General features: G+C 40.3%; 2 protein-coding genes across 2 annotated transcripts in view; both read left to right on the forward strand.

Annotated features, from left to right (window-relative positions):
* The window catches only part of LOC309509212 (uncharacterized protein), an 82553-nt gene extending 77398 nt beyond the window's left edge, over positions 1–5155 (forward strand). The window contains exons 21-23 of the mRNA XM_082183814.1: positions 977–1168; positions 1260–1337; positions 3727–5155. Of these exons, the coding sequence (XP_082039940.1) occupies positions 977–1168; positions 1260–1337; positions 3727–3917 (461 nt within the window). The 3' untranslated portion in view covers positions 3918–5155. The remainder of the gene's footprint in view (positions 1–976; positions 1169–1259; positions 1338–3726) is intronic.
* Positions 5156–5306: 151 nt separating this feature from the next.
* Positions 5307–9056, forward strand: LOC309509512 (C-C chemokine receptor type 4-like). Its single transcript, XM_082184274.1, has 2 exons — positions 5307–5400; positions 7176–9056. The coding sequence occupies exons 1-2, from the start codon at positions 5398–5400 to the stop codon at positions 8178–8180; spliced, it is 1008 nt and encodes a 335-aa protein (XP_082040400.1). The 5' UTR covers positions 5307–5397; the 3' UTR covers positions 8181–9056.
* Positions 9057–24950: the final 15894 nt, after the last annotated feature.

Genomic DNA, 24950 nt, shown 5'->3' on the forward strand with positions numbered 1-24950 from the left:
CGAGCGTAAGACTTACGCAGTACTCGTTTCCTCTCTAGAGAGAACCGAGGTTACGTTAGTAACCGAGTACGTTCACTGGAAAGGAGTTTTTGTTACGGAGACTTGCTGAGCTATCACAGTTTTTACAGTTTGCTTTGAATTAAAGAGGTCAGCCATCTCTGCAACATGAGGAAGAAATAACCATGCTTTGGTAAATCATAATTATGATATACTAAGTCATGAGATAAAAAGTCGACATTATGACATGCCAAGTAAGTCATAATTATGAGGTTGAAAATTCGAAATTGACAAACTAAGTCATAATTATGAAATAAAAAGTAAAAACTATGACAAAAATAAAAGTCCAATTTTTTTGGATAAAATTCAATTTTTTATTTTTTTATTTTTTTTTATTTCAACTTCTTAATGTCATAATGACTTTAAGTCATAATTTCATTTTAGTATGTCATAATTGACTTTTTCTTTTATAATTTTGACCTTTTAATGTCAGATTTATGACTTAAAATCAGTGTGCCATAATTTTTACTTTTAATGTCATAATTATGACAATTTTTTTTTTTTTACTTTTTAATGTCATAATGACTGTCATAATTTCATTTTTGTATATCATAATGGACTTTTTCTATCATAATTTCGACCTTTTAATGTCAGATGTATCACTTAAAATCAATATGCCATAATGTTGACTTTTAATGTCATAATTATGACAAATCTTTTTTTTTTTTTTTTTTTTTTAAACAAAACATGCATGCATGAATCACTTCAATAAGATGCATATGAATATAGATAGATGCCGACTTTAAATGCTTTTCTTTGGATGATATATTACTGGATGAGATATTACTGGATGAGATATTACTGGATGAGATATTACTGGAGGAGATATTACTGGAGGAGATATTCCTGGAGGAAGTGATTGTGTGTTTCGCTGTAGAAGTGAGCTGTCCCCTCAGTAAAGCATGTGTGTGTTCCTCAGTCGAGCTGCCCCGGCTCCTGCAGACGATGGGCCCTCAGCGCTGTGAGCCCTGCGAGAGCGTTAAAGGGCCCCCGGGACACCCCGGGCCTCCAGGGCCCAAGGGCTCCAGCGGGTCCCCAGGTTATCCTGGCAGACACGGGGCTCAGGGATACTCAGGGCCCCCGGGGGTCCAGGGGCCGCCAGGAGTCAAAGGTGACGAGATCTCCGGCTATACCACGCCCAAATCATCTAAATGACTTTGGCTTTGTATTTTAATTGCATAATATGTTTGTCACTGTTTTAGGAGACACGGGCCCTCAGGGGTTTAAGGGCAGTAAAGGAGAGAGCAGACCGGGATACCCAGGGCCCCCCGGAGACACGGGTACAGTCACATTACTGCATGATTATGACACAACACTGCAGGCAAAGACATGGTTTTCATGCACCGGTCATTTGAGAGATTTTGGGCTATTTGGCTTTTCATAACATGTTGTTTCAGAGGAGTGAAAAGAAAACCTCCAAAAAATACACATTTAAGTGTTTAATTTATGCAATTCAATTCAATTCACATTTATTTGTAAAGCACTTTTCAGAATACATAATTTCAAAGTCCACATTACAGTTTAGAGCGATCTGTTATCAGAGACTGTCTGAGTTATGTATTTCAGAAATGTTTATTGCATGTATCGCACTTACAACACTTAATTACTCCATTACAACACATATCAGTCTGAAATCAGACCATTTCAGCAACACTTATTACCTCAGACTTTACAGTTCTGGGCTGCGTTTCCCGAAACCTTCTAAACGCTGTCGTTCTTCAGTTACACCTTAAGCTGTGCCGTATCTTTAATACGTGTTTCCCGAAACGTTCTTAGTTAAGTTTACCTTCTGTAAGTCATACGTTCGGACGGCTGGTCTGGACACATGAGGCCACCACTGCAGAAAACATCTTTACATCTCAGTATATGAATATAATTCTAGTTAATACACCCAGTGTTCAATTAGGCTAATTCAAGTGCTTTCATGCACAGGATAAAATTGTAATTACACTGATTGTTGTTGGCTTTTTAATTATATTAACCAGAGGTACATCAGCTGGCAAACCATGAGGCAGTGAAAGCTTAGGAGTCTATTTAAAGGGAATGATTGTGAATGATTGCTCAAACTATGGCAGCGATACAGCGGATAGTTGTGCTAAGAGAAAGACGGCGCCGGCGGAGCCTTCTAAAGGCCGGTGAAAGCACTGTCAGTTTAGCCCTCTCCGGACGGGAACTGTTTCTCATGGGGTCGTACGGTATTATCATCGTTTACCGGGTTAGTCTGTGATTTTATTCACGTCTGAATCCAGAATGTCAGTGTTTTTCTCCCAGCACCCTGCACACTGGTGCTATTTTGAGGAGGCGTGTTCCGGCACAAACGTTCCCTGGTGCTATTTTGAGGAGGCGTGTTCCGGCACAAACGTTCCCTGGTGCTATTTTGCAGTTTCAGAAAACAATTCCGCCACAGACCAGGAGAAACCTAGTCTAAAGTCAGTGGTGTGCATGTTATTCAGATGCTATTTTAAGGGTGCATGCTTGGCCATAATGTAGCGTGTGCACAACACACACACACTTTGCTTCTCTCATCTACACACAGACGCATCAGTTCCCATTTTTGCAAATCATACATTATTACAAGTAAAAATATTACCACATGAGGGAAATCATTGTTGTGTCCATGAAGATGTGAAAAAATAGGCATAAATCTAGCTTACACATTTACCCAAATTATCATACGCCTGTTTAACCGAAGCTAATTTGGGTGTGTTTCTCCATCCCCAATGTCACTTCTCTGTGTTTTACGGACGAGAATGTCGGTCTCCTCGGCTGTGAACCGCTCCTGGTGTGCGTCTGGCGAATCCGCCCTTATAATAGCAATCCGCCATGGAACAAACGCGCCTGCTCTTAAAGGGAATGTGAGATGACACTCTGATTGGTTTATTTCACGTTACGCCCAAACCACACCTATGAGTAATGAAGCTACTTCAGACCAACACATTTTAGATTTGGGTCGGAGAGTCATTTATCCCGCCGGTATAATAGCACCCGAGACCCGCCCACAAAGATACTTGCGTTTCGCGCTTGATACTTGCGTTTCAGATCGTTATAATAGAGCCCTGAGAGTCTTCGTAGACTAAGAGAACGCTGTCCTGTTCATATCTATATTCTGAGGGTTTTGCTGAGCCGTTTGCTCATATATCACTCACCTGGATATTTAACTACTGAATTCCTGAAGCTTGATGAAAATGTATTTGTTTTCTGTGTGTTGACAGTATTTTCTGATGTACATAAACAGAGACCGGTAACTCTAACCAACACAACGAAACAAGAATTTTGAATCTGGCTTTACTCAATGTTCAGATTTCTGTTCTGGAAATGTATGCAAATTAGTGGATATTTAATTAATGTTTTTTACTGACTGTGAGGCACTTTGGGCAACAGCTGTTTCATTAAATGGGCTATATTCATAAATGAAATGAAATAATTAGATAATACCTCATTTGCATATTTAAACATTATTCATAATTTCTTTAAAAAAAAAATGTGGGTGTGCAATTCATATTGTAATAAATCAATTGGTGATATCTATTACTTAAATTGTTTTAATCATATTCGCCTCAAAACGTGTGTTTTACGAGTGATTTGTCGTGCACATGTACACAATCTCTCTCATGGATAGCAGCGTATGGGAATGAGTCTTGTGTAACGGTCCCTCAACATCATCCACAGGGATCCAGGGTCCTCGCGGCAGTGATGGCGTGGGTGTTCCGGGTCCTCCGGGAATAACGGGTAAACCCGGGACTCCAGGCGTTCCAGGGAAAGCGGGCCCTCAGGGGCCGACCGGTGTGTGTGACATGTCCATCTGCTACCAATCCTATAACCTCAGGGACGAGCACTACATGAAGGGGCCCGAGTTCTGACACACACACACACACACACACACACACACACACACTCAGCTCTCGGACTGCCGTAGTAAACCCAGAGGAGTCTACAGACGTGGCTTCGGACTGTGCTCTGCGATGGTGCAATAAAACATAAGTGGCCTTTAGATGAATAATACTGACATTTATAGATTTATAATCCTGCCTTTCAGTGCACAACACCATTAACACATGGTCATAAGGTCATTTGTGAAATAATACTGGAAGTGGATAGATATTAAAATGTCATAAACATAGCAATTAACATTAATATGTATCACCATTACTTATGAATATTAAATATACAGTAAATGGCTGTTTTGTTGCCAAACAAGGGACTATTGCACCACGATCTGAGATGCAGAACTGAAAACACATTAGTTTGTTCGTCATTTGGTGCTAAGGAAGATTTTATTATTTCATAGACATGCATTCATAATAATGTTGAAACTGTTTCTGTTTGTTTCTGACAAAAATATGTCTTGATTTTCCAGAAAATATTTTGCTTGGACAGTTTGTTTTAAAGACAACATCCATCATCACTTCACACTTCACTGAATTAATAATTGTAGTTTAAATAGCTGGCTATTATTAATTTATATTATTTACGTATTTGCATACTTTTTATATGATCTGCACTGCCTGAAGGGAAGGTAAATACACACAAAACTCACTGATTATTATTCCATTAAATAAAAGGAATAGGAACAATTATATCAAAACTATTTATTCCATTTTGTGTGTTCAAGAACTCATGACTTTCTCTTTTGGCAGTGAAATATTTAAGACGTGTAAGGTGTGAGAGACACATTTGACAGATGTAATTATTTTAAATATTTTACATTTATGTTTGAATCCATGCAAACTGCTTGTTACATAAGTATTTTTTCAGTGAAATCTTTCATTGTTCAAAATGTTTGCTCTTTCTAAATTTATATATTACACATTTTCCGCTTATATAATCTTTTACTCTAACATTGAATTCTAATCTGTTGTTTTATTCACTGGTGGAACGTGAACTTCTGTACATTATTTTAACATTTCAAACTGAGTCAGAAATGAGTGCTGGAATTCCACAGAACTGTAAAGCTTGTGTATCCCGAGTGTTTTGCTGTTTCTATTTAAAAGATGCAGGGATTCTGGGAAATTTCTAAATTATGCGAGTCTAATTTGTCTTTAAAAAATCTGTGTGATTTTCTGAGAATGGCTTTGTTCAAATAAAAGGTAATACAATCTGTGGTTTCATGACTACGATCTTGTACGATGTGGGGGAGGATCTTGGGTAATTCTGATGTCATCACATTAAAAGGAAGGGTGGATTATTTGAAGAAATGATTCAGCAGTGGACACACACACACACACACACACACACACACACACACACACACACACACACACACACACACACACACACACACACACACACACACATCCCCTGTTCCTGCTCGCTTCCTTCAGTGAACAGTGAAGAGTGTGTATGGTAAGTGTAAAATTCATCATTTCAATGATTTATTGGTAACTCTTTATAATAATGTTATTAATGTTATTAAGTTATTAATAAGTAACTATGCGGGAAGTAATGCAGGACTAATGAGTAGTTTTACATTAACACTTCAGCTACTGTTAACTAATATAGAAACAAGCTTAACTAACCAGTAAGTAATATTGGATTTAGGAGATAATTCCTTATTAGGTAATCAATTACTTTATGGGATTAGCCTCATTAATAATTATTAACTAACTGACACATTATACAGAACATTATCGACTGAGCCGTAATCAGTCTCAACGTGATCATAAAATGCATCATTAATTAAAATAACAGTCCAGATCATTGTAGTTATTGAAGAGTGACGAGGTAACTGAGTAATTAGTGATGCATTTTATGATCATGTTCAGCATTAAAAAAATATAATTGCTAATGTCTCAGACATGTTAATATTGTGATTAGTAATTAATTAGTAATTCTTTGTCATAATTTTTGTTATTAATGAGGCCAATCTCATTAAGTAGCCTAATTATTGATTACCTAATAAGGAACTATCTTAGTCCTAAATTCGATATTTCTGATTAGTTAAGCTTGTTTCCATATTAGTTAATAGTAGCTGAAGAGTTACTACTCATTAGTCCAGCATTATTTATTTGTATTTGTATTTATTTTTTACTGCTTTATTTCAACATTCAGTTCACAGTGTGAAACAACAAAATTAGAACACAATGATAATTATTAAGAATAACAAAAATGTAAAGAATAGTAACACTTCACCAACACCATAGCACAGAAAGGAGAGAAAGAGCCCTATCCGGACGGGATTAAACATGGAGAGGTGGAGTAAAGTCATTATTCCCAGAGCTTCTCCGTGACTTTAGTCCCGTCGGAATGTGCATCTCAGAGATCAATGTCAGTAAAGATTACAGCGACTTTACCGTCAGTAAAAAGGTCTGGAATAATGACCTCAGGTGATGCTGATCCCGTGCGAATAGACCCGCTGTAAACATGTACGCATCATTTCCTGTTTAAAAGTAGTTTTCCGTGGTTTTTCAAGTATGTTGACGCATGAAAAAGCATCAGTTGTGTTCTAGAGCTGGAATGAGTCTGTGGCAAAACTGTGTTTTCCACACACCATCAGATCAGAGAGAAGATCGACAGCACTTGATAGAGGCACGAGACTTCTTTTAGCGTTAGTGCCTTTTACCAACACAGTCCAGTCTGAAGTTAATTAATACATCATTCAACCGACATTATATATATATAAATATAGGTTATGTGTTTGCGCACGTGATATCAGGAAGCAGCGTAACACACACATGATGACAGGAGTGCCGGCGGTGTGTGAGTCGAGTTACTCTCTCACTTCTGCTAGTGTTACTGAGATCTCTTATCCCGTGCGGATTAGCCATCAATATTACAGACGTCCTGTGGTAAAGTCACATTACTCCATCTACCCTGGTAAAGCTAATAGGGCTAGACAGTCAAATAAACAAGAATGGGGAAAAAAGAAAGAAAGAGTGCATTACTGAAATTAAAAGAAAACATGAATTAAGGTTAAATTGTTTGTGGGTCGTGCAAATTGTACATGATCTGAGTGCTTTTGGGTTCATTTAGAGACGATGAAACTGTAATCAAGTAATGTTTAATCTCGTGTAGGAAACCATAAAATAGTCCTGCATAGTTACTTATGAATGACAGACCATTATTATAGTGTGACCGATTTCTCCAGTCTTTCACTCGAATAAACCCGCTTAATCCTGCAGATGGAGCTTGTAACCGTGGCGATGGAAACGTCCACTGATATAACAGACTACATCTACGAGGACATGACAGCGAACGCTGGGTACGTGTGCAACCCCATCGACATCAACGAGTTCGCCAGACACTTCCTTCCACCGTTCTACTACATCATCTTCATCCTCAGCATTCTGGGAAACGGAGTCGTTCTGCTCGTCATATACAAGTTCGAGAAGCTGAACACGGTCACCAACATATTCCTCATCAACCTGGTGGTGTCCAACATCATCTTCACGCTCACACTGCCGTTCCAGGCCGTCCACCACTCAGACCAGTGGATCTTCGGAGAAGCTCTGTGTAAGCTGGTGGTCAGCGCAGATTGTCTGGGTTTCTACAGTTCCATCCTCTTTCTGACTCTCATGGCGTTCGACCGATACCTGGCCGTGGTCCACTGTGTGGCCGCTAGCAAACAGCGCAGAACCTGCTACGCCGTGGCTTTGTCTTCAGCGGTCTGGTGCATTAGCCTTCTCGCTAGCCTCGATCCCATCATCTATTTCACCGTCGAAGAGTATCCGAAGTACGGGTTCACGTGCGAATACTCGGGCGAACCCCAGTGGAAAGTCTTCAGCCTCTACAAGCAGTTCGTTCTGTTCTTCCTCTTCCCGTTGATGGTGTTCATCTACTGCTACTTCAGGATCACGCTCACAGTCCTGGCCACGCGGATGATCGGGAAACATCGCACGGTACGCCTCATCTTCGTAATAGTCCTGATGTTTTTCTCTTTCTGGAGCCCGTATAACATCATACTCATGATGAACGAGAACCGAGATCCTAAAGAGTGTGGCAGTGTGCTTCCGTACGCCGAGTACGTCACCGGGAACGTCGCTCGCCTTTATTTCTGCATCAACCCCGTTTTTTACACCTTTCTGGGAAGAAAGTTCCAGAACCATGTCCGAGGAGTGTTGAAGAATCAAGCTTCGTGTTTATCGAGCCAAACTATCCTCAGCGGGAGCAGCAGAACGCTATCTTAAGAGAGACGGACCGCTATACTGGAGATGGTGGATATGGACACGCAATGAACTAGGAAAGAGCTGATTGATGTATACGTAATAAATCATTGTGATTTCATTCATATTCATAGAGATTTGTGTTTAACGGATTTACTGATTTGGGTTGCACTTTATTTTAAGGTGTCACTGTTACAGTGTAATTACATATTTAAGATTATTATATAAAATGTGCTTATTTTAATTGGACTTTAACTGTGTCTCATTTAGTCATCATTCGTTTCGGAAAAGTATAACTACTGTATAAAATGATTAATTAGACCACTTTGCACTGTAATGTAAACATATAGATCATGTAACATAATTCTGAAAAGTAGAGAATGTCATTCTTGTTCGTAAAGCTTCACATATATAAAGTGTTTAATGTTATTACTGTGTATCCAGATGTTAAAGAATGAATGTGTTTTAGAGCCACATTATCTGATTATGAACTCGTGATCATAGTTCAGCACTTGAACAGATATTATGTGCACAGTTGAGTTTCATCACTTCTCACATCAAGTGCATTAATACTGAGTAATGGTTGCATGTCTTTCATTTGATTACGCAAATCACATAAAAAGGTTTGGATTCTGTGTAAAGCATTACGACACGGACTTCTATAGCACTAATGAACATCTCTTCTTTGTGTGTTTTTCCTTTTGGCCAAGTAGCATTTGCATATCTGAGATGCTTGTGAAAGGGTTTGTACATTATGTCAGGTCAGCAATGCATTTAATATATTCCTTTCAACAATCATCCGATTCAACATCTGTTGGCTTTTTTTTTTTTTTTTGCATGAGAATTACTTTGTTTCAATGCTATTTTAACATCACTGAAATAAAACAAGTTTAGGTTTAACATTTCATTTATTTAATGTAACAAACATGTTTTTCTGGATTTAGTTATAAGTTAACTATAATAACCCAGTTTTTTGTGTGATGCTAATATGAGTTAATATTAATTCGGTTTTGCACAAATAATTTAACATGATCTTTTACTCTTTTGAGAAATAAATACTATATCTGTATTTTGTCTCATATCAAAGCTGAAATGTAATAACTATTTCAGTTCTTTCACACAATTGTTTTTGCTAAAACCACCAAAATATTGGTAATACTTTGTAATAAGGTTAATAAGTTAAGTAAGTGATAATATATATCCCGCCGGTTGTTATCTCAGGATAAACCCGACAGGGGGATCAGGATAACACACGTACACACACACACACACACACACACACACACGCACACGCACGCACACACGCACGCACGCGCACGCACGCACGCACGCACGCACGCACGCACGCACGCACACACACACACACACACACACACCTGAAGGGGGTTTATTCTGAGATCACACACACACACACACACACACACACACACACACACACACTCCTGAAGGGGTTTATTCTGAGATCACACACACACACACACACACACACACACACACACACACACACACACACAGACATGGGCAGTATTTCAATTAAATGTATTTTAAATACGTATTTAATTACTTTAGTGTATTTTGTCATTTGTATTTTGCAGGTGTGGAAAAAATAAAATGTAGTTTGTAACAAAATATTTTGAGGGAGTGTATTTAGAGTATTTCAAATACTTAAATACTTAAGAAAAATCACCATATGCTTATCACCATAGTAAATGATTTTGCCATATTTTCGGTCTGATGTTGGCAATGGCAATGTCCAGGTTAGATGCACGAAAATCACGTGACACCCTGTAGACTGGGCTCCCTCCAAGAAGTGAATGAGTTTTGAACACAGGAGAAGAAGTCATACGAATTAGCCACATTTTTATCACTCGTACAAATTCGTACGAATTGGTCGTGAGATAGTGTTGGAAAGGACCTGGCTTCACTGGACTCGTATCCACTAATCAAGCTGCTCTTCGTGAGATTCAACACCACTCTGCCATCATCAGCACCAGTTGAGCGTCTCTTTTCTTTTGCAGGCATGGTCTACCGCCCTCATAGAAGGGGATTAACTCCTGAATTATTGGAGAAGTTGGTTGTACTTAAAAACAACTAGCCTAAATGACAATGGTTTAGTTTTCTCTTTTGTAGCATAGTTGTGTTATTGCTACTATTTCTGTTATTGACCTTTCAATAAAGTTCCTCATTAAAGCTGTTAGTGCACATAACATAAATATAGATTTACAGCTGTTTCCCCTCCCTTAGCCAGTGGTGAGGAAATGTCTCTCTACGCTTATTCAAGCCTTAAGGCACGAGTAGAGTAACGGTGATAATATGGCTACGTAGCCTACATCAAACACGTTTTGCTATTAAGGGCAGCCTACCACTAGCCTGGTTCTACCAGACTCTCGTACATTTCATTTGTACAGAGAGTCTGGCCTCTCTCCATTGACAAGCGTTAACTTGTAGGCGGGTATTCTGTTGAAGTTTAAAACTATTGGATCTGCCCATCTGCCCAGAGTCACTCTGGATCTGCCATAACCAATCGCTAACCTTTGGTCGTGACGTAACCCTACAACTCAAACTAACATCATCATCGACATCAATAACATCGTTCTCAGCCACTCCCTCTGTTCACTGATTGGGCCGCCAAAAATTTGGCCGGAGAAAACCAAAGAATACACCACAATCCCAGACGTAGTACTGAAGGGAAATAAAATTGAGCGGAAGTACGCAGGAGGGCGGAGCCAGGCTAGCCTACCACACGCATTGATGTGAACTTAGCTATACATGCCATTTACGTCAGAGGGAGCTATTTCAGGCCCTGTAGAGATTTAGTGAAATTCCCATGCTTTTTTTTTTTGCTACTTCGCCATTTTGAATTTACACATTTCTCATATTTGTGTTATTGCTACTATTTGTGTTATTGACCTTTCAGTAATAAAAAAAAAAAAAAGACTTAAAGGGTTAGTTCACCCAAAAATGAAAATGCTGTCAGTAATTACTCACCCTCATGTTGTTCCAACCCCGTAAGACCTTCGTTCATCTTCGGAACACAAATTAAGATATTTTTTATTAAATCTGAGAGCTGGCTCACTCCTCCATAGGCTTCTAAGACATTATAACTTGCTGGCCCAGAAAATGTATTAAAGACATTGTTAATATAGTCCAAGTGACTATAGTGGCTCAATCTTAAGTTTATAAAGCGACGAGAATACTTTTTGTGCACAAAAAACCCCCAAAATAACGACTTTATTCCACTTTTCATTTCCTTCTCTCTGGGCCTCGAATGAGTTTAAGTATAAATGCGTAGCGCTTCTGTGTTGTACGTCACCAGGTAGGCTCACTATTGGCCGACGCTGGTCATGTGTGTGATGCGTGTGACGTACAACACAGACGCGCTGCGCTAAAACACTACGTGAAAAAACTCGAGGCCCAGAGAGAAGGAAATGAATAGTGGAATAAAGTCCTTATTTTGGGGGGGTTTTGCGCACAAAAAGTATTCTCGTCGCTTTATAAGCTTAAGATTGAGCCACTGTAGTCACTTGGACTATATTAACGATGTCTTTAATGCATTTTCTGGGCCAGCAAGTTATAATGTCTTAGAAGCCTATGGAGGAGTAAGACAGCTCTCAGATTTAATAAAAAATATCTTAATTTGTGTTCCGAAGATGAACGAAGGTCTTACGGGGTTGGAACAACATGAGGGAGAGTAATTACTGACAGAATTTTCATTTTTGGGTGAACTAACCCTTTAAGATTATTGTGGGAGTATTTTTGTATTTTCAAAATACTAATTACTTGTATTTTATTTAAATACATTTTTCACATCAGTATTTTGTATTTTATTTTGTTACATTTCATGAGCCAGTATTTGTAGTTTGTAACAAAATAGTTTTTGATGTATTTGTGCCCACCTCTGCACACACACACACACACACACACACACCTGAAGGGGGTTTATTCTGAGATCACACACACACACACACACACACACACACACACACACACACACACACACACACACACACACACACACACTCCTGAAGGGGTTTATTCTGAGATAACAACCGGCTGGATGTACATTATCCCGCTTATTACACGGATACTTGCCACAGAATTAAATAATCAGACACAAAATATTGATCAGAGTCGAAAGTAATCTGAGTTATTAGCTCTATAAATCTTCCGCAGAGAGAGCAGTTTCAGCGGCAAGATCAAACTAGACAGACATAAAGAGATACGGTATACAGTCATAACACTTATTACACAGCATTTCAACAGAGATATTGATGTCAGATTAAATGAAACGAGAGAGAGCGAGTCCACGATACTGGATGGCATAATTAAATAACTGTACACAAAATATTGATTCGACTGAGTTATAATATATTTTATTAGCTCACCATACACAAAACTTCCACGAAGAAAAGCCGTTCCTAGCGAGCGTATAGCGCTGCTGACTCCAGTGACCCGGATGAGCCGGTGTTTCTGTTCTCAGACGCTGTTATCTGGGAATCACTTACAGCTGGATGGAGCGATCGACCAATCAGAGGCAAGCATTCCACAGAGCCGTGTGATAATGTTAGTTAATGTTAATTAACTAACATGAACTAACAATGTGCAATACATTTATTACAATATTTATTAATCTTTATTAGTGAAAGGGATACTTCAGGATTTAGCATTAAGCTTTGTATTAGTAGAAAACCTGTAGTATTTTCGAATTACCGTGCTTTCCACCCTCATATCCCCCTGAGACGAGAGATTTATGTATTTTTTGTCTGGAAAAAATCCTCCGATGACGCAAAAATCGTCATTTTGCGTCATCTGAGGATTTTTTGGCCACAGCTGAGAGACTACAGCCAGTAGGAGGAGCTGTCCCGCATGTGTTCAGCCCGCCCATAGGAGGTGGGATCTCACTCACAGAATGTACACACAGTGTCAGCCATCTTTCTTTGGAAGCTAAGCTAGCAGGCTCTTGCTCTGTGGAGAAAGCTGAGTAGTAGGGGTTACCATCCTCTTTTTCCCGGACATGTCCGGCCGTCGAGATCGTCCAAAATGTCCGGGATTCGGCTTTTGCTTTCTGCAGTCGCCATTCATTGTTTACATGCACACCTTTTGTTTCAATCTAACTGAATTCATTCTGATTGGTGAATCTGACTGTAGTGTTTACATGAACACTAAACAAGTGATCGTTTGATGTGCGTTTTAACATTGCTAAGAAGATTCCCGCTCCTCCGTGAGAGATACGAGACCGGTGGTGCGTCTCAGTAATCACGCCACCGGCCTCGCGCCGTTCTCCTGCGCCCCTCAGCCTCGTCCTGCTCGCCGTTCTCCCGCGCCCCTCAGCCTCGTCCTGCTCGCCGTTCTCCCGCGCCCCTCAGCCTCGTCCTGCTCGCCGTTCTCCCGCGCCCCTCAGCCTCGTCCTGCTCGCCGTTCTCCCGCGCCCCTCAGCCTCGTCCTGCTCGCCGTTCTCCCGCGCCCCTCAGCCTCGTCCTGCTCGCCGTTCTCCCGCGGCCCTCAGCCTCGTCCTGCTCGCCGTTCTCCCGCGGCCCTCAGCCTCGTCCTGCTCGCCGTTCTCCCGCGCCCCTCAGCCTCGTCCTGCTCGCCGTTCCCCCGCGCCCCTCAGCCTCGTCCTGCTCGCCGTTCTCCCGCGGCCCTCAGCCTCGTCCTGCTCGCCGTTCTCCCGCGCCCCTCAGTCTCGTCCTGCTCGCCGTTCTCCCGCGCCCCTCAGTCTCGTCCTGCTCGCCGTTCTCCCGCGCCCCTCAGCCTCGTCCTGCTCGCCGTTCTCCCGCGCCCCTCAGCCTCGTCCTGCTCGCCGTTCTCCCGCGCCCCTCAGCCTCGTCCTGCTCGCCGTTCTCCCGCGCCCCTCAGCCTCGTCCTGCTCGCCGTTCTCCCGCGCCCCTCAGCCTCGTCCTGCTCGCCGTTCTCCCGCGCCCCTCAGCCTCGTCCTGCTCGCCGTTCTCCCGCGCCCCTCAGCCTCGTCCTGCTCGCCGTTCTCCCGCGCCCCTCAGCCTCGTCCTGCTCGCCGTTCTCCCGCGCCCCTCAGCCTCGTCCTGCTCGCCGTTCTCCCGCGCCCCTCAGCCTCGTCCTGCTCGCCGTTCTCCCGCGCCCCTCAGCCTCGTCCTGCTCGCCGTTCTCCTGCGCCCCTCAGCCTCGTCTTGCTCGCCGTTCTCCCGCGCCCCTCAGCCTCGTCTTGCTCGCCGTTCTCCCGCGGCCCTCAGCCTCGTCCTGCTCGCCGTTCTCCCGCGCCCCTCAGCCTCGTCCTGCTCGCCGTTCTCCCGCGCCCCTCAGCCTCGTCCTGCTCGCCGTTCTCCGGCGCCCCTCAGCCTCGTCCTGCTCGCCGTTCTCCCGCGCCCCTCATCCTCGTCCTGCTCGCCGTTCTTCCGCGCCCCTCATGCTCGCCGTTCTCCCGCGCCCCTCAGCCTCGTCCTGCTCGCCGTTCTCCCGCACCCCTCAGCCTCGTCCTGCTCGCCGTTCTCCCGCGCCCCTCAGCCTCGTCCTGCTCGCCGTTCTCCCGCGCCCCTCAGCCTCGTCCTGCTCGCCACAGTAAACATGATGAATGGCGACTGTAGAACGCAAAAGCCGAATCCTGGACATTTTGGGCGATCTCGATATCCCGGGCAGACTCGTCACGGAGACTGACTAGTAGCCTAGCCTTGTTGTTTTCAACTGCGCTCTCTAACCGGGAGGCGTGGCCTCGTAGAGCAGCGAAGCAAGTGCATTCTGGGAGTTGTTGTCTTTCATCCACATGAGCCAAAAATACATTTGCTGGCTTTTCTCAGTCTAGAAAACTTTTTTTTTCTTCACATTTTCATGTGAATTTCTTCACATTTCTTCTACATAAATCTATTTTAAATACACATTCATCTTTCCAGAGGTGAATGCAGCTGTTCATTGTGTGTTCATGTTAGTTATGAGTGCACTAACTAATGTTAACAAATACAATCTTTGATTTTAATAACATTTTAGCATATTATTATATTAGCATTTAATAGCATTATTTTGCTAAAACCACCAAAATATTTAGTATTTAGTACATTTAGTACATATTAGTTTCATGGCAGGTGTTGAATGCAAACGGAGAGCTGTGAGTCTCCCACCATCAGTGCTGGGCTCCTGAGGGCCCGTGTGATCGCATCCGGGGCCGAGGAGCATGAGGAGTGCAGATCCTCCCTCTCAGCAGGAGAGCACGGCTCCTGAGGGCCCTTGCCTGAGCAGGAGAGCATGCTGGGAACGCTGTCAGAGGAAAGCAGAAGATCAGGCTGAGTCACGGCTCAGAATAGTGAAGTGTGGGTCAGTGACACACAGTCATGGGAACAGACGAGCCGGTTTCCCACTGAGAGATCACACGGAAGTAAAACAAACAGTGGCGGCTGTGGGGTTTTAAATAGAGGAGGCACACAACATTCCAGCAGTCGGATTTTTTTCCGAATTTTCGGTCACTTATACCTGAATATCTATAGAAAACGACACATATATCAAGACGATATATATATATATATATATAAGTTCACTCACCTGGTCTTAGCCCATCACTTACAGTTTTTTTCGATTGCTAAACGACAGTGAGCACAACTGGAGCTACATGTGCAAAACTCTAACTACAGTCTGCACTACCAACAGTCACCTGAGCTAAACAGTTCACATCACCTGCAAAACTCACTCCAAGCAACACAACTCTTAACACACGGCTCAAAACAGCTCAGTGCAGCCAAACACTACACACAACCCTCACTGAGATAACACACACTGTCCCTCAGAACACACTGCACAACCCACACTGAGATAACACACACTGTCACTCAGAACACACTGAGAGGAAACACACTACACACAACCCTCACTGAGATAACACACACTGTCCCTCAGAACACACTACACAACCCTCACTGAGATAACACACACTGTCCCTCAGAACACACTACACAACCCACACTGAGATAACACACACTGTCCCTCAGAACACACTGCACAACCCACACTGAGATAACACACACTGTCACTCAGAACACACTGCACAACCCACACTGAGATAACACACACTGTCCCTCAGAACACACTGCACAACCCACACTGAGATAACACACACTGTCACTCAGAACACACTGAGAGGAAACACACTACACACAACCCTCACTGAGATAACACACACTGTCACTCAGAACACACTGAGAGGAAACACACTACACACAACCCTCACTGAGATAACACACACTGTCCCTCAGAACACACTGAGAGGAAACACACTACACACAACCCTCACTGAGATAACACACACTGTCACTCAGAACACACTGAGAGGAAACACACTACACACAACCCTCACTGAGATAACACACACTGTCCCTCAGAACACACTGAGAGGAAACACACTACACACACCCCTCACTGAGATAACACACACTGTCCCTCAGAACACACTACACACAACCCTCACTGAGATAACACACACTGTCCCTCAGAACACACTACACACAACCCTCACTGAGATAACACACACTGTCACTCAGAACACACTGAGAGGAAACACACTACACACACCCCTCACTGAGATAACACACACTGTCCCTCAGAACACACTGAGAGGAAACACACTACACACACCCCTCACTGAGATAACACACACTGTCACTCAGAACACACTGAGAGGAAACACACTGTCATCAAACACCAATACAGAAAATACAAACTTTTCATCTTTACAGTTTGAACAATTTCAGTGACTTCATACAAAGTAATATTTTCTTCAAAGAAAAGAGTGATATTCTTTCACATGATTTATTTAAATTTTTAGAACATAACAATTCTTTAAGGTAAATGAAAATTAGCAGTTTGCTTCAATAGTCTGTAGTAATTTACGGAATTACAGTAATGAGAAAAAAAAGGTAGAAACTAAAAGTACACACTGTAATTCAAACAAATAATTGAGGGACTAATCCTGCCTCTCTCTAGCATCAGGACACAGGTTTTCAACAACATCATCCTTCTGGAGTGCCTTATCCATCCCTGGCAGTCCTCTGGACTCGTGTCCTCACATCCGGCACGCATCCGCCCTCTCCCTGCCACCCTTCTCCCTCCACCAACCAGTCTTCCATGTTCCATTTCCAAAATTAGTCTTTCTAAGCTCTACCTATATATATATATGTGTGTGTGTGTGTGTGTGTGTGTGTGTGTGTGTGTGTTCACTAACAAGTCTAAAACCTGACCCCTGCTTAGCCTTTCAGCTGAGATTGCACTCATCAGTGTTTGAGAGGCACAAGGCTGAAATCTATTCTGTTTTGAATGTGTGGTTCACAGTTTTGACATCAGTGTGTTAGCATTTGAACAAAGTGCTGTAAATCCACAGTGTTGTGCAGGTTGTGGTTAAAGTCATGGGATAAGTGTGTAGAGTTTTGAAAACTGTGTTCAAGCAATGAAAAACGAGCTCGAGTTTGGTCCACATGAACTGCTGCTGTGCAGACTGGAGTTAGAGTTTTGCACATGTGACTCCAGTTGTGCCCACTGTCGTTTAGCAATCGAAAAAAACTGTAAAGCAAAAACTCCATCCTTCTGTGCCTTTACTGTAAATGTCTGTGTTAAAAGAGCAGGTTTGGTCGTGTACTGAAGCTGATTGCTGTAGATTATATCCAGCTTAGGCATGGGGTCTTCCTTTATTTTTACTTTATAGCTGTTGTTTGAATGGTAGTTTAGTATATTAGTTTGAGATCAAATATTCAATATCTCTACTCTCCATAGTTACATCAGCGGTAGCAGTTCATACTAATATCAGGGTGTTTATGTCTTGCCATGTTACTTTTCTCAACACTCCAGATCGCTGAAAGTGAAATACTCGATGGTGATTGGCTAATTATAATTTTTTTTAAATTATCAATGAGGCACAGGTCTATGGATTTGCCTCCTCTCCCTTTCTCTCTCCCATCAGACTCGCGTTTCACGGGTTCGGCACATTCTGGGAAGAAGCGTGCGGTGGTGACACTCACAGAGGAGACATTACAAACAAGAAATACACATTCTGAGACTTTTTGGGTTTTGGGTTTTTGGGGTTTTGCGTAGGCTGTGCCTCCCCTGACCAGCCGCCACTGAAAACAAATGCACTTAATTATATTTCAAGTAGTCTCCACTAAATGATGCACGTATAATATGACCAGTGGCTCAATTTGCCGCGTGTTTGGATTTTTTGTGTGACATTTTGTCAGCCAAATTTATGGGCAGTGAATAACGACTCATGGAGCTACATAGGACTCATACAAATAAAAACAGAGAACCCTTGAATATGATTACATATATTTGCAGATTTTCAAGAGCAAAAAAGTTGTAATACTAGTTTCACTACAAACTAACAAAGGCGAGGCGATTGAACTATCAGTTGTGGTGCAAACATTAGTGTTGCTTCCCGTCTTCATTCCCACAGCTCTGTCTGTCTTCTTCCGCACATCTCACACACACACCAGGAGCTGTTTCCTCAGATTCCTCAAACACAGATCGACTCAACGGCCCTCATTTCTCAATCATTGCATTCCCTGTGTGTGATTTCACAGTTCACCATGAGCAAGTCTTGGCTGGACCGTTTCCCTTTTCTTTACCGATCTCATCTTCCTCGTAAAGATCTGTGGTGTGATATATTACCAGTGTGTCTGATATAGGCCTGGATATTCTGAAAATGTCATCTATTTTGAAATTTGCTTTGACATAAAACTCTTTGACAGGCAACAAGCAAATAAATAAATAAAAATAAATAAAAGTGTGTGTGTGTGTGTGTGTGTGTGTGTGTGTGTGTTTGGGAATGCAGGGTTACAGATGGGCTGATTGTGATGGAAAAATGATGACTAAAGCTTTGCTCATGCATTTAAATCAGGTAAAAGGAAATGTCTAAAATCATTTTAAAGTTTCAGTCACACACTGAGTGTTTTAAAACAAACCTGTAACTTTTAGTTTGATAAATGTGTCCATGGATCAGTAACTATCAATCCTGGGACTTTGTATGTCAGTAAATACATGAACCAGTCCTAAAAAAATACTAATTATCACAATGACTTCCTGTAATTAAGTCATGATGGTCATTATGAAGCCAAAATTAATTCGATTGATGGTGTTATAATGTTGTTTATGACGCCATAAATTTCCATGACATCATAACGACTTGACTAATACATCCATGATAAACTACAGCTCCACAACAGCACTAGTTTGCTTATGATCATGCATTACTAGAATATTGTCTGTTTATTAGTACTTATAAAACACATATTAATGCCTTATTCTGCATGATCATATTCTACATCCCTATACCCAATCCCTAAACTCTACAACTGCCCTACTAACTATTAATAAGCAGTAATTAGGAGTTTATTGAGATATAGTTAATAGTGTGAATTGGACCCTAATCTAAAGTGTGAGAAAAATGACATGTGACATGAATTACATGAAAATGTCTGTTCAACAACCAATGCTTCAGTAAATATGCAGACTATTTCAATGCTGGCCAGAAGTATTCATAAATGACACCTACGTGTAATCCTGCTTGGTCAAGTCAAGTTTATTTGTATAGCGCTTTTCACAATACAGATTGTATCAAAGCAGCTTCACAGTATTAAATTTAAATAATACAACAAAGTTTATTTCAAGAGGAATTTATTGATTGATAAAATTAAATTAAATATCCCCAAAATATCCCCAAAATAATGGTCATGCCTGTATTGTGAAGAGTTTCTTAGAGAGGGTGGCTCACCTTGCCCCACTCTTACCATCAACAGAGAAGCAAGGTTATTCATTTAATTGAAAGACACTTTTGTGAGTCTGAAGCCTGGTGTACTTACGAGCAGATAAAGCAGGGCAGAAGGGCTCAGAAAAAAAAAAATACAAGGACATGAGCCACAAATTTGCACCAATATTTACTGTCATACATAACCAGAGTGCACAGACTAACTAAGTTTTGGATCTGCAATAAAACAGACTGTCCTGTAAAAGTACCCTTTCTATAACAGCCAAAGCAATTCTCTCTGCCATCATTTGAATTTCCCAAGACGTCAATATCAAAAAAATAAAAATAAAAAGACTTGTGTGGAACAAGGCTTAAAAACCTTCCCTGAGAGTTTAAAAGCAGTCTAATGTTACCCTGGTGTGTTTTATTTTTAATGTAATAGAACCGACAACTTGAGCTCCTTTTATCTAAATGTTGAATGTGACGTGTGGGACTATAGCAGCATGTGTACAGTGGCCTCTCCGTTACGGACACAACATATATCTTCAAAGATCGTTTGATCAATATATTAAATGGCTTAATTATATAGAAAAATAGATGGAATAATATATTGCATAAAATAATAAATGAGAAAAAAATCCTTAAATATGTAGAAAAGAGTGTTTAGATGAACCGGTTCATGTGAAGTCATCATTATGATGATCAGTGTGTGCTTCGGTTGGGCTCTTGACCCTCGACTGTGAGTTTTCCTCTGGCTGCTGTAACTGAGTCTGTAAGGCATGTTTACTACAGCAGAAGAAGCATGTCCTGATTTTGCAGAGTTAGACGCATTCCTGGGTCAACGTTATTTTGTTGATCCTGGAACAACATTCCGGTCTGAAAATGTAGTCCTAACCATATTCTTAAATGTTATGACCTTTGATGGAAATTTATTGTCTAGGAATTTTAAAAAGAGTAACATTGAGATGACCAAGGGAAAAAACTTAAGTATGTGGCAAGAGAAACACAAGACCATCAAATTAGCACCGCAAAAGATTTATTGCTCCCAAAACCATGAATATTTACAAACATTTAAGAAAACAAAAATAATAAACAGTAAGAAATGATGTAACCAAGACAAACAGGAGAGGGAACTGAAAGTGGCGCTAGAAAATCAAAGAAATAAATAAAACAAAAAGAACTCCCACTGTCTCCTCCCGGTCCTCTAACAAAAATGTGAAAAGAAAAGTCTTCGGCGCAAATGCGCCCTGAACTTACTCTAACTAGAAAACACAAAAGTACATGTTTAGCGCACTTCACTATACTAGTGTATCTAATACATAAAAACTCCTACGTGCAAGGTGTGTATGTCACGTGACTTACTAGGCTGTTCCACGTCTCCGTTGTCTGAAAGACAGCAGTTAGTTTAAGTGGAGCTTAAGCGGGCTAAAAGTGTCAAAGACACTCGTTCAACAAGAACACAGATGTCACCAACAACAACCTTTACACAGATCATTCTAACAACTCTCACGGAAGTCTCGTAAGCATTTAAAGTAGTAGCAGAACACAGACAAAACAACACAACCAGTGACACGCCAAGTCAAACAGCTAACTCTTCCAGTTGCCGCTTCCGTTTTAAAGGCATCGGAGCAGATAGTGACTGGCGGAGATCCCACAACGTCACAGGCGACCAACGATGATTGACAGGCACATCCACCAATAGAGTTCCGAAAGTAGGCGGTACCTAGAAGTGCTAAAAGTGACAAACAAGAAAAATAGAACAAAAGAACATACACAAGGAAAACAGTGTACAGTTCGTAACACTAAACCTAACGCTTCGCTTAAGTTCTCCCTAAAATCAGAGGGAAATGATGGGTGAATAGCACTGATGTAGAAGCACCTAACGCTGGTTGTAAGCCTAAACTTGACATCAACTGTAAACTTGTCCCTCAAATCTGATTGGTTAATTGGAATGTTGCTCCAGGATCTACACAGATGTTGATTCAGGAACATGTTGCACTTGGTGAAATCAGATTCTGCGACAAAGGAAGCCAAATACTTTTTTTTATTGATTATTTACTGATGATAAGATCATCAGTTAACATATAAGTCGAGGGTCAAGAGCCCAACTAAAGCCAAACGGATCACCATAACGGTGACTATTGTTGTTCCAACACTCTTTTGTATGTCTTTGTATTAAGGCGAGACACGGCAGGCAAAAACATAGATTTTTCATGCAGTGGTCAGTTTTGAGATTTTGGGCTAGTTTACTCCTTCAGTATGTGTTAATTCAAGCTGCTATAAAGAAAACGTTGAAAATATACATTAAAATGTTTCTTTTATTACATTTTGTTTACTTGCGTCAGTGAGTAAATACTTTTTTCAGTTGCTTATAAACATATTAATGGCAAAGGTATAATTACACTCTATTTAGCACAAACAGGGCTACCATAATATGTGAGCAACATGCATGTACATGTTTGTATTTTTGAGAGAATAATGTTTATGCATGGTTATTGAAAAAACTAAAAACTAAAGTTTCTGAAATAAGGCCACAAAACACATACTAAATATGTGTCAATAAGACTTTTGACTAATTGATGTCTTTGCCTAGAGTTTTTTCTTCAAAATGATGTGAAAATCATCCTGCCCTTATCATTCACATAACACAATACATTGATTTAAATCTTGTAAAACAGTTTTTGTTTGTAAAGGCAATATGCGCAAGGGGCGTCAACAATTCAACAGCATCATGCATATGTAGTGGTTCACACCTGAGGAGACAATGGGGCCCGCATACTTAATGAGCCATTCATTCAGGTGTGACACCTATAGCCACAAGAAAGAATGCAAGAGCAATATATATATACAGTATATATATATATATATATATATATATATATATATATATATATATATATATTCTACCAAATTGGTTCACAGTTGGAAGCATGTCAATTATTTATTTTTTTTTTACAAATTTTGCTTGCAAATTGTATAATATCCAAGGAAAACATGTCTATTAATTGTGCAGTTAATTCTCATACTGTATTTTCAGTTTTGGAATATGTATCCTCTCCCCAAATTTGTCAATAATAAAACACAATAAAAATTATTTAAAGAAAATGCTTATATTTACCTTTTAAAATTTGTTTACATCTACCTTGTAAATATATATTTTTTTATTAAAAAGGTTACAATTACAACAACAATTGAAGTGTAATCTTTCTTTGTAAAAACTAAAGTATACATTTTATCATACATATTTCAAACTTCGAATATAGCCTACATTGACAAAACATACTATATTTAACATATTAGCAAAAATTGGCAAACAAAAGCTTATTTGAGGTGGCAGATATTTTACAGTAAAAATGTGTAATCTATCCAAAACTAATCAACGTAATGTTGTCTTTCATATGTCTGTAACATAGGTCTTTCGTTTTTATTATAAGGAATATAAATGTTAATTTGCAGTTTAATACGTTGCTTATACAAATACATTTTATTTCAACATATTTCAATCGATTTTAGTCAGTATAGCTAAATAGTTTGCTAAAAGCAGATCATTCATTCACACACAGAAACGCAATTCAAATTTAAACCGTCTTTTTGCGAGTTGTGGTAAACAGCGCATCGCTGCCGTTCATTCATTCACACAGAAACGCGATTTACTTGAGAATGAAAAAAAAAAACTTACTACATTATTCCATCCGTTGCTCCTCGAAATACCAGCACTTCTGAGGTAAGTTTTCCATTATTATTATTCCTCACAGCGCTGCGAGACAGTGTAGACAAGTACACTGATCATCTGAATAAACTTGATGTGTTTTCTCGAGCTGATATGGGGGCGTTCACAGTTTGTATGGGATCGTCTCAGTCATTTGCGTTTGAATAGCGCGCGCTCTCCGTGGGCGGGGCCGATTATAACGTAATGAGATGAGATGAGCTCGACTGGAATCGCTCTCTTTTAATACAGATTTCACAAGATGAAGATATTTGTTTTTTATATAAATTACTTCATTTAAAAGAAGAGAATTCAAGCTTCATGCCTGTGTGTCTGTATGCCTGTTTGACTGAGTATTCGCTCAGTTATTGTTCATTTTCGGACGCGTTTCAGAATGGACTTCACTGGCAGAGAGAAGGCAGAACTCGCTTCGTGTTTATTTTTCTTTATTTGGCAAAAAGCACAACACTTTGTTTTTATTATGAGTATACACAAAAATAATACACATTTAACAGAATCGATTGATGTATGAAACTCCTATGGAAAATCAAAGTCAACAGAGTATTTATGAGTTTCTTTTACATTGATAAAAAAAAAGCGAGCTGGTATCGCCGGCGATACCGTAGACCTCAGGGGGTTAAAGCTAACGCCGATTTCTCATTTGGAGCTGTTTAACTCTTTAACTGCCGTTTTCTCAAAATGAGTTTTTTGTCATTCTCCAGTACAAACATCTCAGCCTATGTTGCACCTATATGTACACCACACTCTCCAGTTATACACTTAGCAGTATTCTGAAGATATTTTCAGAGGGATTTGTTAATAAATCATTCCTGGTCTGATTTATGTGACATTTTAATAAAAAAAATATGGCGAAAATCTATTTTTTAAGGCTATGGACAGTAAATTTTGATTTCCTAGGTAAAAGCATATATCCTGAAATCCCTCTGAATTTTTATTTTCATCTTGTGTGTAAACAAAATGAAAAAAGAAATTTGCACCTGGCTTTATCATATGTTCAGATCTATCTATCGAAAATATATGCAAAATCATGCATATTTAATGAGATAATGCCTAATTTGCATAATTAAACATAAAAATTTCTAAAACTTGTAATACATTTTTTTATATATACTTGTGTAAGTAATCAACTGAGGAAGTTTTATGGTGATATCTATTATTTTAAAATGTTACCCTGTGTCTCGCCTTAACAACTTACAATTATGAGTAAAACATGTAAAACAATAATTGTTGTGTCTTTATAGGGACAGTATATTGCTGTTCGAAAATGATTACTAGCTTTTGAATGTAATAGACCCAATTGCCATTTTTGTACACTATTCATGTTGTTTTAGAATCATCTTGACTATGAATTAAGAATTATGATGTGTAACTGGTTTATTGA

This window comes from Leuciscus leuciscus (genome assembly GCF_965113295.1).
Source record: "Leuciscus leuciscus genome assembly, chromosome: 11".
Classification (NCBI taxonomy): domain Eukaryota; kingdom Metazoa; phylum Chordata; class Actinopteri; order Cypriniformes; family Leuciscidae; genus Leuciscus; species Leuciscus leuciscus.